The sequence below is a fragment of the Oncorhynchus keta genome, chromosome 10 (assembly GCF_023373465.1).
Source record: "Oncorhynchus keta strain PuntledgeMale-10-30-2019 chromosome 10, Oket_V2, whole genome shotgun sequence".
NCBI classification, from domain to species: Eukaryota; Metazoa; Chordata; class Actinopteri; order Salmoniformes; family Salmonidae; genus Oncorhynchus; species Oncorhynchus keta.
This window is the reverse complement of record NC_068430.1, coordinates 35,623,441-35,639,216: the sequence shown is the minus strand read 5'-3', so window position 1 is coordinate 35,639,216 and position 15,776 is coordinate 35,623,441. Positions and strand designations below refer to the sequence as shown.

The 15,776-nt window shown below is 40.4% G+C and overlaps 1 protein-coding gene across 4 annotated transcripts in view; it reads left to right on the top strand.

Annotated features, from left to right (window-relative positions):
• The window catches only part of LOC118388175 (collagen alpha-1(VII) chain), a 91,524-nt gene that overhangs the window by 7,233 nt on the left and 68,515 nt on the right, over window positions 1-15,776 (top strand). For all 4 annotated transcript variants that reach the window (XM_052526939.1, XM_052526938.1, XM_052526936.1 and 1 more), the window contains exons 2-7: window positions 10,165-10,237; window positions 10,322-10,502; window positions 10,678-10,834; window positions 11,096-11,189; window positions 11,596-11,754; window positions 11,883-12,040. In XM_052526939.1, the coding sequence (XP_052382899.1) occupies window positions 10,168-10,237; window positions 10,322-10,502; window positions 10,678-10,834; window positions 11,096-11,189; window positions 11,596-11,754; window positions 11,883-12,040 (819 nt within the window). In that variant the 5' untranslated portion in view covers window positions 10,165-10,167. The remainder of the gene's footprint in view (window positions 1-10,164; window positions 10,238-10,321; window positions 10,503-10,677; window positions 10,835-11,095; window positions 11,190-11,595; window positions 11,755-11,882; window positions 12,041-15,776) is intronic.

The following is a 15,776-nucleotide window of genomic DNA, read 5'->3' as shown; positions in this document are numbered from 1 at the left end:
AGAGTTCCGATATGCACTTTAATGGGGCATTACCATGGAGGTCACTGACTGGGTTGTCTGTCCTTTTCTTGACTTCAGGCATGTACTGTAGGACTATACAGTAGAGTTCCTCTTTAACGTGACTCCCATTATAAAATCGGACAAATGCTGTGTTACCCAGTGTACAGTAGACTGTACAGAACACTTAGGCCTACACGACATCTCACCGGTGAGTAAAATAGTGTGATAATTGACTACGACATTTCCCCCCCCTGTCCCCCTCCCCTCTGTCCCCCTCTGTCCCTGTGTTGATGTCACGCCAAGGGAACCTTGCTGTTACACAACAGTCCTCTCTGTCACTCCAGGCGAATGGCATCTCTCACCAACTGTAACACTGCCATTTCACAGCTGCTCTCTTGGGAGAAAGTACAGTGTGTGTTCACTGTCTCCTTCCTTTCCTTCCATCTCTTCCTTTCTCCCTTAGCTACTCTTTCCTTTTCTTGTTCATTTCTCTCTATCTCTCACTCAGACCCTCTCTCTCTCTCTCTCTCTCTCTCTCTCTCTCTCTCTCTCTCTCTCTCTCTCTCTCTCTCTCTCTCTCTCTCTCTCTCTCTCTCTCTCTCTCTCTCTCTCTCTCTCTCTCTCTCTCTCTCTCTCTCTCTCTCTCTCTCTCTCTCTCTCTCACACACACACACACACACACACACACACACACACTCCGCCTCTCCATCAATGACTATGTAAGGAACACAGCTCAATCAGTCAGTGGTCTATTAGGTCACCCCAGGGCAGCAGTGTCATTGTTACCAAAGGGATGACCTTATGACCTCAGTGCTATGCTTCATACCCCAGGTGGGTTACAGTGGGTGTGGTCATACACAGGTGTGAAAGCTGCTCCCGGAATGTGCTAATGCTGCGTTCATAACCATGTGGGAAGGTGATAATTACCAGTTGTGAAGTCATAAATACCAGTTGGATGCATTCACGTGCTTTGAACTCATTTAGAAATGCAGGTTAGCTAATGGCCAACAATCTCCATCAAACATAAACTAAAAGTACAGCTATCATGCTTGTAAATAAATTATAGTTCTTAAAAAAACATATGAATCGGCCTACAAGAACCCGTCAGATGTCGCATTGAGTTTTTGCTGGGGAAAAAGCCAAATGCAATGAAATTCCGTTTCCGTGGAATTTGAGATTTTGGTTGTTTTGGATACTTTAAATCCTTTACTTTATTGTAATATAACAATATTGTATGATTACTTAAGGAAAATGGTTAATTTCCAAGTTTTTTTTACATTAGCTAGCATGCCCAATGTGAACACTCTATCTCAAACTTCCCAGAGTGTCACAGCTGACTTGGTCCATTCAAGATAGCCTAACATGCTACAGATGAATGGAATCAGCTGATTTAGACACAGAATAATTAGCTAGCTAGTTAGTAATGTAGTAGTATAAAGTTGTAATTTACAATCAATGTAATGTAGTTATCAATACAAGTGGGTCAGATTTTCATTTTGTCTACAAGTAGCCGTAGACCTGGAGCAAAAGCCAAATTATTATATTATTATTATATTATTATTATATATTAAGTCCGCACTTTCTTCCGGTGTTGCTTGATCAATGGGTAGGCCTATTAGCTGGCCAAAATGACATGAAAAGTGATCCAAATATATTAACAGTATTGCAGTATCCTAAAACTTGTTGTAATCTTGCTATCATTTTTCTGTCATTTTGAGCCGCATTCAATTTCTTGCTAGCCCTGGCCAATCACCTTTACTCCCCTCAAGATGTAAAAGCATTGGATAGGTGTAGATTAATTATCTACCAACACAGGTACAACAATCCACTGCTTTTAATATTTGAGGGGGTGTGAATAAGTGCCCAGGTAAGAAGGGGTGCAATTGGGATTGGGTTCCTGTCATCGTAGCACACGTACGCCATCTTCCCATTTTCTAGTTGTAATCAGCTGACAGCTGACTTTTCCGAAAAATAGCGACATTGCTTGTTGTTTGATTTACATAGTTAGTTGTCATTACTTTGAGCAAAGCTGCCAGTATGCGCTGAATTACCGGTGATCAAGGATTATTTTACAATCGTCTGTCACCTCATCATGAGTGGAGAGATGAGAAAGCATCTTCACTGACGAGCAAGGTATGTTACACTAGTTAATTAGCTGTAAGTACACAATGCATTACCTAGACTTTATAAACTATCAGGCCTTCACTACCTGCATCTACTTTGTATTTGTTTAAGGTAAGCTATGGCCAATGTTGTTGGAGTGAATACAACTGAAGACAGGTTTGAAGACATGCTGGTATAGCTAACATTAGCCTAAATGTTTTACTCACTATTTTCAGTGCCATGGTACTTTTCATCCCTATATCCCACACAACAAGTTAGCTAGATAACAAGTTCATGTTAATTAATTGAAAGCGAGATACAGATTAGAGACACACAAAGGTTTGAACAGGAATAGAGCCACTTTGTTTTAAAACAGTTGTCTCCATGACAATTTACTTTATTGTGGACCCAAATAAATAAGACTGATAAAGCACTGAAACACCCCCCCCCCAGGGTAAGATGGTAAAGGGAAGGGGCCGGCTCATGGTTCTGGTGGCCAGAGCTGGATCTGAGGTGGCTGTCACCATTGAGCATTCAGCTAAGGTAATAATTATGAACGAGTAGTTTTTGTCTGAATGTTTTAGAGATCTCTTTGATTGTATGTTTGTCATAGAGAGTCAAATTCATTATTATCAATATGAATAATCTTCTTTCACATTGCCATCCGGGCCTTCAACAAAACCAGGTATCAGTCAACACACAAAACTACTCAGTCACTTTATTGGCGTTTTCACACTTACTATACTATTTTCCTTGCCTCTCCACAGTTATATTGATGTTTTGTGTGATTGTGAGTATTTTGTATTGTTTTTACTTTTCCTAAATGACAAATGAATTCATGACCAGGAGAAACATGGACAACTCGTTCCAGTACCCATTCCTGCAAGCTGAATTTAAATGATCATTCTTTTTGCCATCTTTCATGCCTTCCAGTGTTGTATATAGCCAAATCAAACAGATCTTTCTTTACTGTTTTTCTTTTTAAAGAATTTGTTGTTGACGGTTCTTACATGTTCTGTTTGAGCTGCTTTTGAATGAAAAGTTGTATTAAAAACATTATTGGCATTGTTGAATTTGATTTTCATAATAGCAAGCTAGGACTGATGGTTTGGTTAGCTAAACTACTGTAGCAAGTCTGTTTGTTTTGTTATCCTGGCAACTACTAATTTGCTGCTAATTTATTGGTGATTGTTGAATACAGTTCTACTGTCAAATAACCATTTCTAGTGGCAAATGTGTTAAATTATAGCCATGGTACAGTATAAAAGGGATAATCAACTCAGGGCTCTATGCTTTCTCTGGAAAATAATGTAAGTCCGTTGAAGGTCAGTTCCACTCCACTAGGGCGTCTTGGAAACACCTTCCATGTCATTCATTATTTTTCATAGAACTCATAGCCCCTTAGTTGATTATCTCTTACGTATAATAATTTGATTATTTAATGCAAATAATACCAGCAGTTGCTGTTTTAAAAATAATAAGTATAGTGACAATCTCTTTTGAAACAATCAAGCTGAGTGTTGGTGTTTTTCTCTCATTCGTCTCAATGGAATTAGAAATAATCTTAAAGGAATCTTTCATTGCCATTTTAATTTTGGCTGAAGTCAACTTTAAAAGCTAATAACTCGAGTTCTGATAAAGCTATCTCGGTGATTTAAAAAAAATCTGGATTTGGGACAGTTGGTAGTTTTCAGAGATATAAAGAATTAAAAGTTTAGTGTTTTCCTAAGCATATATTAATTGATAGCTTTTTATAAATAATGTTTTGTTACATTTAACTGCAGAAAATGCTGTTATCGAGGTCATTTCTTTAGTAGGTGACGTCAGAAGTCAGTTGTGGGAGAAGTCGGAGTTCAGGGATGATTGATGATTTTCCCACTAGTAGTTACAAGGCGGAAGGGCGTTCAAGTGGATTTTCCCCAGTCGTATGTGGTAAATACCACCTTTCCACTTCATTGTGAACGTAGCATAAGTATGGACTCTTATGGGGGTGTCCTTGGAACACACCATGTGGTAATAAATGATGGTGCTATAAAGCTTTTAATAGCTATGTTACATTGATGAATACCAGAAGGACAGGTGCTGTCTCAGAAGGTCAAAAAAATTTGAGCGATAGAGTCAGAAAGGATGGAGAGCCAAAGGAAGAGAGAAGCTGGCATATACATTTTTATTATTATTATCTTTTTACTTGTTATATTGTATTTACTTTGCCACCATGGCCTTTTTTGCCTTTACCTCCCTCATCTCACCTCATTTTCTCACATTGTGTATAGACTTATTTTTCTACTGTATGATTGACTGTATGTTTGTTACTCCATGTTACCTCTGTGTTGTTGTACCTGTCGAACTGCTTTACTTTATCTTGGCCAGGTCGCAATTGTAAATGAGAACTTGTTCTCAACTTGCCTACCTGGTGAAATAAAGGTAAAATAAAAAACTAAGAGGGGAGAGAGAAGACAAGAGAGACCACGTGAATGCACTTTGTAGGATGTTTACCATACTACAACTGATCATATAGTTTTCAACTGGTGTTGTTTTTATATCTAACTGTCATCGACATATAGTGTTTCAGTTGTAAATTTAAGATCTATTTTTTACTTAATACTTTTTTTCTTCTTAATACTTTTTTTCTTCTTAACTTCTTAAAGCATTGTTGGTTAAGGGCTTGTAAGTAAGCATTTCACTGTAAGGTATATATATACCTGTTGTATTTGGCGCAGGTGACAAATACAATTTGATTTGATTTAATTTGACCGTAAAAGAACTGTAACTTTACGGATTCCACATAATGTAATGTAAAAAATTACATGAAATGTAAGAGGGTGGATTTGGTTTCTGTTATTGCGCAATTGTGAGTAATTTCATGTTATAGGTGAGGAACCAATATAGAGGATCTCGATTTGTCTAGGGTTTTAGAGGGGAAAGGGACACTACATCTGGAATTAAATATGTATGTCGGTTGCTTAAGAGAAAAGTTCAGGAAATGGCGGTTATGTGGTTTTTAAATCATTCAAGGGGAACAAACATTTCAGACTCATGAGTTTCTGCCTTCAGACAATTATCTTAAAGGGTTATTTTTTTAATCTGCTCCCCTATCCTATGAAAAATAAATATATTATGGACTTTTTAATGAACTGTGCACTGACACGTAGCAATAATAATAATAATAATAATATAATATAATATGTGCCATTTCGCAGATGCTTTTATCCAAAGCGACTTAGTCACCTAAAAGATCTAAGATTGTGTATGTTTCTAAATTTGTCCTGCTGTCAATTGTTGAGATACAAGAAGTTCAGCACGAGTTCTGCATACCATTACCAGGATAAACATTTACCCCTTCAGAAACAGAGTGAGCTTTGTGTTAGATACTCAAATCGCAACTCTAAATAAATTCGACCCTTGCTGAAGGCAGGTGTGCTTGTCTGTGTTTAGTGACTGATAGCATGAGTCGGACATTGACTCATTCATCCCAACCACAAGCCACGGGCTGTATATGTGTGTGTGTACCCAATATGTATGTGTGCGTGCATGTGTGTATATGTGTTGTGTATGTGCATGCGTGTGTGTGTGTCTTTATGGACATATTGTAGACTACACAAAGTAATGCAGTGTCAGCTTCTAAAGGTCTCCAGTCTAATGTAGTTGTTAGTGAGTCTGGCAGTTTATTTGCGTGTTAATTGGTGAGTCCCAACATGACCTCTTTCATGTGTGAGAACAGCTTGACATTGTCTGCTCTATAGGCTAGGGTTATTTCATTAGTGTGACATGCTATGCTACTGTAAATACTTACAGATGCTGGGATTTTGATTCACTTTACAGACCAATACATATACTCTGTCCTCTCTGCCTCTGTTACTCTGTCATACCTACATATAAACATACAGTTGAAGTCGGAATTTTACGTACACCTTAGCCAAATACATTTAAACTCAGTTTTAAAAATTCCCTGTCATAGGTCAGTTAGGATCACCACTTTATTTTAAGAATGGGAAATGTCAGAATAATAGTAGAGAGAATGATTTATTTCAGCTTTTATTTCATTCAACACATTCCCAGTGGGTCAGAAGTTTATATACACTTAATTCGTATTTGGTAGCATTGCCTTTAAATTGTTTAACTTCGGTCAAACGTTTCGGTTAGCCTTCCACAAGCTTCCTACATTAAGTTGGGTGAATTTTGGCCCATTCCTCCTGACAGAGCTGGTGTAACTGAGTCAGGTTTGTAGGCCTCCTTGTTTGCACACGCTTTTTCAATTCTGCCCACAAATTGTCTATAGGATTGAGGTCAGGGCTTTGATGGCCACTCCAATACCTTGACTTTGTTGTCCTTAAGCCATTCTGCCACAGCTTTGGAAGTATGCTTGGGGTCATTGTCCATTTGGAAGACCCATTTGCGACCAAGCTTTAACTTCCTGACGGATGTCTTGAGATGTTGCTTCAATATATCCACATCATTTTCCTACCTCGTGATGCCATCTATTTTGTGAAGTGCACCAGACCCTCCTGCGGCAAAGCACCCCCACAACATGATGCTGCCACCCACGTGCTTCACGGTTGGGATGGTGATATTCAGCTTGCAAGCCTCCCCCTTTTCCCTCCAAACATAACAATGGTCATTATGGCCAAACATTTCTATCTTTGTTTCATCAGACCAGAGGACATTTCTCCAAAAAGTACGATCTTTGTCCCCATATGCAGTTGCAAACCGTAGTCTGACTTTTTTATGGAGGTTTTGGAGCAGTGGCTTCTTCCTTGCTGAGCGGCCTTTCGGGTTATGTCGATATAGGACTCGTTTTTACTGTGGATACAGATACTTTTGTACCTGTTTTCTCCAGCATCTTCACAAGGTCCTTTGATGTTGTTCTGGAATTGATTTGCACTTTTCGCACCAAAGTATGTTCATCTCTAGAAGACAGAACGCTTCTCCTTCCTGAGCGGTATGATGGCTGCGTGGTCCCATGGTGTTTATACTTGCGTACTATTGTTTGAACAGATTAATGTACCTTCAGGCATTTGGAAATTTCTCCCAAGGATGAACCAGACTTGTGGAGGTAGGCCTTGAAATACATCCACAGGTACACCTCCAATTGACTCAAATTATGTCAATTAGCCTATCAGAAGCTTCTAAAGCCATGACATCATGTTCTGGAATTTTCCATGCTGTTTAAAGGCACAGTCAACTTAGTGTATGTAATCTTCTGACCCACTGGAATTGTGATACAGTGAATAATAAGTGAAATAATCTCTCTATAAACAATTGTAGGAAAATTACTTGTGTCATGCACAAAGTAGATGTCCTAACCGACTTGCCATAACTATTGTTTGTTAACAAGACATTTGTGGAGTGGTTGAAAAACGAGTTTTATTGACTCCAACCTAAGTGTATGTAAACTTCCGATTTCAACTGTATTTAATTCAAAGGTTTGGAATCTGTATAGCCTACAGTAGTTATGATTATGAAGGTCTACGTTTGTTATGGTATCAGAACAGAACATGGCTTTTTCCCTCTCTTAACCCATGGCAGGTTTGAAGTGGTCCCTGTTGGTACGACTTGTACCAAAGTAGCGTCTGGTTGTTATCTGTAGACGCTCTTCTGTTGAAGGATTGCGAAGTGAGAGGTTTCACACTCGCCAAAATCTGCACTGCAAATTGGCCAGTATTACCTAGTGTTGAGTTTTCAGTGTAACATTTCTAGTGTAGATTCAGGTGTTAAATTAACTATGTAAGTGTTAAATTAACATTTGTTGGTGTAAAATAACCCCAGTGCTGGTGTTAATTACCAGTGTTAAACCAAAACCACGCCCATCATTGTCATATTTCCTAGCCTAATCTATTGATTTTTAGAATTAATCTCATGCTATTCAAATATTAATAACATACATCTTTCTAAACTAATCCAATCTGTTACTTGGACTTTTGCACCTGTTACTGAAATGGTTGTTCCAGTTTAGGTCGTTTCATTTCGTAGTTGTCCCAGTCTGGCAGTCATTCTGAATGCAGTTTGTGGGATATATAAAAAATAAAAAAACATGTTGGTTATCCTCACTCTGGCTGGATTCTAGTGATATTACATTTGATACCGGAGCTCTGAGGCATGTCTCGAAATCGCTAAGCAACTAACTTCGAAGCAGTGTGCCGATGTGTGTAACACTTTATCAGAAGTAATGACTTCCGAAGCTTAGTTTGATCACATGCTTTTTCAAACCTTGTGTTGGAAAATGCGAGATCCCAATGATTTTGCTGTGGTTTCGGTGCTTTCTTTCGATTCCATGCTGCTTTCAAACACCGACCCCTACTGGACACTGTACTTACAAATCTAGTTAGGATTTTGTACAAACTGTTTCACCTGACCAGTAGTTTAGCAGAGTAGGGAACTATGGAATGTTCAGGGACGTGAGGGTGAATCCCATTAAAAATACACACTATTTAGATTTTTTTTCATGTTGTTCAAATAATTAGTTTTATTTAGTATAGTATAAGCTTCTGTCTTAATAAGCATCCTAAATAAATGCCATAGATTCTGTTTTTTGAAAAATATTAAACTAGAAGGCGAAAAAGGGATGCATGATGTAAGATGCGAACCTGGTATTCCAACTGATTCTAGGCTGCTCCATGGAGTTTTAATCAACAAATAAATAGCTTCCGTCTGGTATTCACACGTTGCTATTTATTGACCAGCAGATGTCACTATGGTAGATCTCTGGGGATGGTCATGGTTAATCGAAAATCTGGATTTCCGAACAGACGTTAGTGTTTAAACACTTATGAGAGTAGGCTATCCATTTGTGGATATATTTTTTAAGGCACATTTTTAATAACGAAAAAGCTTTGTTTAAATGAAATTGTCCATGTTATATTGTTACACAGAATGATATACCATGACATTTGAAATGCTTAATTGAATGAAACAGCAAACTTTAGAATGTAGTGTTTTTACGGCACATTAAGCTACCCTGCTTCAGATGCCACGTGTCTTTGACCGTCCATTGTGCACTCTAAGTGTAACCTACAGTTCTGAGGATGTTGATAACTGATTCTTTTAATGTTGAAGCTCATTTTCTATCGTGGGTTATGGGATGGGTTTTACATGAAAAGGCATTTTACTATCATAGAGCATTTAGCCCTCCGGTCAGACCTAACAGCGGTATGCTATTTTCACCTCTTCAAATAGGAAATAACCTATAGGCGCACACCAACAGAGGGTCCAGAAGACCTGACACAGATCAATGCTAAACACTCAACAGAAAACTATTTAAAAAAAAAACAGAATTAATTATATGATGGTGAATATCAGACTCTTTCACTGTTGATGTTAGCCTAAGCTCCTGTTAGCCAAATACTACTGGAATAGCACCCTGTTGTGGCATATTGCATTATTCTGATTGGGCAATAGAGTAGAGAATTGTAGTTATTCATTTTTAGACTAATCATTATATTATTTGAATAGTGAAATAATTTCAAATGTCCACCCCTACTTCTGTTGTGCATCACCTTGCCTGAACAGCCATGTCGCGGAAAGAAACAGACCCTATTGCCAGATCCTAAACCATTGGATGATGCAAGGTATTTCATGAGGCAAGGTATTGCATGATAAATAAGAGATGGCTCTGAACAGTGATCACTAGCTAATCGTCTGAGGCCTGTGCTTAATAGCTTGGTTAAAAAATTCCAAAATAAATAATAACTTGTATCCTTTTCCTCCTGACTAAGGCCTCAGACTAAGGCCAGGAGTTTTTTGTTGTTGTGATATTGGTGTTCAATGTGAGTAGTCTTTCTTCACTGAATGTTAGTTAGTTAGTTAGCTCCATTGACCTGTGATGTCCTTGTAGGGAAGTGAGGGGGATGCAAGGCAGGCTGTAGAGTGATGTGTCCTTCAACTCTGTGACCCTAAGAGAGGCCTCACTGACTTATTGAGGATAGACTGTGGGACAGCTGTGAGGCAGACCACACTCAGGCTGTGTTTATGTGTATATTTTACAACTCAGTGTAGATGTGTGTCTACAGTGTAGATGTGCATATGAATGTGTATTTTGTAACGGTTGTGTGCGCCTGTGTGCAGGTTATGAAGATGTGGTGCTGGGTTTTCCCCCTGGCGTTCCTGCTGTCCTCAGTGCACCAGGCTGAAGCCCAAGGTAAATTGACCCCTCTGCCTACAGTAAAAGAGCTACGACTCCCAGAGCTAAGATACAGAGACTCACTAATGCACCTCTCCTCAGGCAGGTGTAATAATGTTGGACCAGCAGACATAGTGTTCCTGATAGATGGCTCGTCCAGTATCGGCAGGGCCAACTTCCTGCAGGTCAAGGGCTTCATGGCCGGTATCATCAAGCCCTTCACCAGCTCCGTGGGCCAATCAGGGATCCGCTTCGGCGCTGTGCAGTACAGCGACACCTCAAGGTCAGACACTGAGAGTTTTGTCTGTTATGTTTGTTTCTTGTGACAATAACTATCTATAACACTTGACTCTCCATTATTGTCTCTTCCTCTCTTTCTTTCTTACTGCCATAATAATAGTGTATGGTTTTTCCCAGGTAATTAAGTTATTTATTGTTGTGTGTTTTGTCCCGTTCAGAGTGGAGTTCACCTTCACCACATACCTGAATGGCACAGAGCTGGTCAGCGCTGTGGAGAACCTCAACTATAAGGGAGGCAACACTCGCACCGGTGCTGGCCTCAAATTTGTCGCTGACAACTTCTTCAACCCCACCTCCATCCGGAACGTCTCAAAGGTTTGAGGGGGGATAGAGAGGGCTGAAAGACAGACTATATTTTGTCCTGTGACAGACCATGACATATTTCTCCCTCTCCCTCTCCCTCTCCCTCCCTCCCTCTCCCTCTCCCTCCCTCCCTCTCTCTCTCTCTCTCTCTCTCTCTCTCTCTCTCTCTCTCTCTCTCTCTCTCTCTCTCTCTCTCTCTCTCTCTCTCTCTCTCTCTCTCTCTCTCTCTCTCTCTCTCTCTCTCTCTCTCTTCTCTCTCTCATATATATGCAGGTCTGTATACTGATCACAGATGGGAAGTCTCAAGACAGTGTAAGCGACACAGCTCAGAAGCTACGGAGTCTGGGAGTGGAGATGTTTGCAGTGGGTAGGTTTGGGAAGACATTCAAATCAAATTTTATTTGTCACATGCACAGGATGCAGCAGGCGTAAACAGTACAGTGAAATGCTTACTAGCAAGCGCTCCTCAACAGTCTAGTATAAATATCAATATGAAAATATCAAAGTCAGATGACAAAATCGAAATATTAACAAGAAATATAGAAAAGCACTAGAAGTAGGCGAATGGAAGGTCTGTGCAGGTATATACCTAGGTTTAATTGTTCCGCAGTCTTATGGCCTGGAGGTAGAACCTGATGTTCCATGACCTGATGTTCCGACACCGTCTGCCAAATGCCAAATTGACTCATTAAACCCGACCACAAGCCTCAGGCTGTATATCTTGATAGTTTGGGTGTGTACAGTATTTAACTGGTTGTTTTTGTCTCTATCAGGTATAAAGAGTGCAGACCAGACTGAGTTGGCTCTGATAGCCACTCCTCCTCAGAGAGACTACACATTCTTTGTGGGGGACTTTAAGTTGCTTAACACACTGCTCTCCCTGGTGGGCCCGCGTGTTTGTTCCAGCTCTGGTGGAGTGTACGCTAGCGATGGTAAACACACACAGCTCAGTACAATACATTACAGTCTATTACACTATAAACATCCCCTCTATATTTATCTCCCTTTCATTGTCTTACCTCTCCTCCACTCTACCTCTCTTTCTCTCTTTTTTTTGCAGATGCCTTCTCCGGTCCCTCTAACCTCCAGTTCTCAAGCCAGACCTCTGATTCGCTCAGGTTCCGGTGGACTCCCGCAGGGGGGCCTGTAACTGGCTATGTGGTGCAGTACACGCCCCTCTCTGGCCTTGGCCAGCCAATCACAGCGGAGCTGCGTCAGGTGGGCATTGCTGGTTGGGTGGTGGGGGGTGTGGTGTTCATTCCTGACTCAGGGGATGGGCAGCAGCTCATACTGTAGATGTGACCCAGATTCTAATGGCTCATTGCAGTTCTGGGAGTGGGTGCAGCCAGGGAGCCTGATTACATGGCAGACAGGCAAAGAGAGAGGGATTGGGTTGAGTAGGAACATGTTTCAATGGGTGGATCTGGAGTTTAATTGAATTTCTGTGTCTGTGCAGATTAAACATTGGCAGGAAAAGAGTGAAATTCCACCTCTGTGACTGGGTGTGTGTTTTGGCAATCATGACTAGGGTTGCAAAGCTTCTGGTAATTTACCAAAGTTACCAGAATCCTCTGTAATTCTGGTAATTAACAGGTCATCTCTGGTAATGTTGGTCATTTATACAATAATTACCTTTTTTTTATTCATATATAGCATTCATTTGTTATACTGTATCTGTTTCCATATGGTTCATGAGTTTCTAGTGGATAGACCATATGGTCAATGAGTTTCTAGTGGATAGACCATATGGTTCATGAGTTTCTAGTGGATACACCATATGGTCAATGAGTTTCTAGTGGATAGACCATATGGTTCATGAGTTTCTAGTGGATAGACCATATGGTTCATGAGTTTCTAGAGGATAGACCATATGGTCAATTCGTTTCTAGTGGATAGACCATATGGTTCATGAGTTTCTAGTGGATAGACCATATGGTTCATGAGTTTCTAGAGGATAGACCATATGGTTCATGAGTTTCTAGTGGATAGACCATATGGTTCATGAGTTTCTAGAGGATAGACCATATGGTTCATGAGTTTCTAGTGGATAGACCATATGGTTCATGAGTTTCTAGAGGATAGACCATATGGTTCATGAGTTTCTAGTGGATAGACCATATGGTTCATGAGTTTCTAGAGGATAGACCATATGGTTCATGAGTTTCTAGTGGATAGACCATATGGTTCATGAGTTTCTAGTGGATAGACCATATGGTTCATGAGTTTCTAGTGGATAGACCATATGGTTCATGAGTTTCTAGAGGATAGACCATATGGTTCATGAGTTTCTAGTGGATAGACCATATGGTTCATGAGTTTCTAGTGGATAGACCATATGGTTCATGAGTTTCTAGAGGATAGACCATATGGTTCATGAGTTTCTAGAGGATAGACCATATGGTTCATGAGTTTCTAGAGGATAGACCATATGGTTCATGAGTTTCTAGAGGATAGACCATATGGTTCATGAGTTTCTAGAGGATAGACCATATGGTTCATGAGTTTCTAGAGGATAGACCATATGGTTCATGAGTTTCTAGAGGATAGACCATATGGTTCATGAGTTTCTAGAGGATAGACCATATGGTTCATGAGTTTCTAGTGGATAGACCATATGGTTCATGAGTTTCTAGAGGATAGACCATATGGTTCATGAGTTTCTAGAGGATAGACCATATGGTTCATGAGTTTCTAGAGGATAGACCATATGGTTCATGAGTTTCTAGTGGATAGACCATATGGTTCATGAGTTTCTAGTGGATAGACCATATGGTTCATGAGTTTCTAGTGGATAGACCATATGGTTCATGAGTTTCTAGAGGATTTTTATTTATTTGATTTATTTCACCTTTATTTAACCAGGTAGTCAAGTTGAGAACAAGTTCTCATTTACAATTGCGACCTGGCCAAGATAAAGCAAAGCAGTTCGACAGATACAACGACACAAAGTTACACATGGAGTAAAACAAACATACAGTCAATAATACAGTATAAACAAGTCTATATACGATGTGAGCAAATGAGGTGAGAAGGGAGGTAAAGGCAAAAAAGGCCATGGTGGCAAAGTAAATACAATATAGCAAGTAAAACACTGGAATGGTAGTTTTGCAATGGAAGAATGTGCAAAGTAGAAATACAAATAATGGGGTGCAAAGGAGCAAAATAAATAAATAAATTAAATACAGTTGGGAAAGAGGTAGTTGTTTGGGCTAAATTATAGGTGGGCTATGTACAGGTGCAGTAATCGGTGAGCAGCTCTGACAGTTGGTGCTTAAAGCTAGTGAGGGAGATAAGTGTTTCCAGTTTCAGAGATTTTTGTAGTTCGTTCCAGTCATTGGCAGCAGAGAACTGGAAGGAGAGGCGGCCAAAGAAATAATTGGTTTTGGTGGTGACTAGAGAGATACCTGCTGGAGCGTGTGCTACAGGTGGGAGATGCTATGGTGACCAGCGAGCTGAGATAAGGGGGGACTTTACCTAGCAGGGTCTTGTAGATGACATGGAGCCAGTGGGTTTGGCGACGAGTATGAAGCGAGGGCCAGCCAACGAGAGCGTACAGGTCGCAATGGTGGGTAGTATATGGGGCTTTGGTGACAAAACGGATTGCACTGTGATAGACTGCATCCAATTTGTTGAGTAGGGTATTGGAGGCTATTTGGTAAATGACATCGCCAAAGTCGAGGATTGGTAGGATGGTCAGTTTTACAAGGGTATGTTTGGCAGCATGAGTGAAGGATGCTTTGTTGCGAAATAGGAAGCCAATTCTAGATTTAACTTTGGATTGGAGATGTTTGATATGGGTCTAGAAGGAGAGTTTACAGTCTAACCAGACACCTAAGTATTTGTAGTTGTCCACGTATTCTAAGTCAGAGCCGTCCAGAGTAGTGATGTTGGACAGGCGGGTAGGTGCAGGTAGCGATCGGTTGAAGAGCATGCATTTAGTTTTACTTGTATTTAAGAGCAATTGGAAGCCACAGAAGGAGAGATGTATGGCATTGAAGCTTGCCTGGAGGGTTGTTGACACAGTGTCCAAAGAAGGGCCAGAAGTATACAGAATGGTGTCGTCTGCGTAGAGGTGGATCAGAGACTCACCAGCAGCAAGAGCGACCTCATTGATATATACAAAGAAGAGAGTCGGTCCAAGAATTGAACCCTGTGGCACCCCCATAGAGACTGGCAGAGGTCCGGACAGCAGACCCTCCGAGTTGACACACTGAACTCTATCAGAGAAGTAGTTGGTGAACCAGGCGAGGCAATCATTTGAGAAACCAAGGCTGTCGAGTCTGCCGATGAGGATGTGGTGATTGACAGAGTCGAAAGCCGTAGCCAGATCAATGAATACGGCTGCACAGTAATGTTTGTTATCGATGGCGGTTAAGATATCGTTTAGGACCGTGAGCGTGGCTGAGGTGCACCCATGACCAGCTCTGAAACCAGATTGCATAGCAGAGAAGGTATGGTGAGATTCGAAATGGTCGGTAATCTGTTTGTTGACTTGGCTTTCGAAGACCTTAGAAAGGCATGTTGGGATAGATATAGGTCTGTAGCAGTTTGGGTCAAGAGTGTCCCCCCCTTTGAAGAGGGGGAAGACCGCAGCTGCTTTCCAATCATGAGTTTCTAGTGGATAGACCATATGGTTCATGAGTTTCTAGTGGATAGACCATATGGTTCATGAGTTTCTAGTGGATAGACCATATGGTTCATGAGTTTCTAGAGGATAGACCATATGGTTCATGAGTTTCTAGTGGATAGACCATATGGTTCATGAGTTTCTAGTGGATAGACCATATGGTTCATGAGTTTCTAGTGGATAGACCATATGGTTCATGAGTTTCTAGAGGATAGACCATATGGTTCATGAGTTTCTAGAGGATAGACCATATGGTTCAAGAGAAAATTGCCTAATTAATAAAAAAAAGCATCTAATCAACAATTGCAGTATTTGTAATTAACTCTG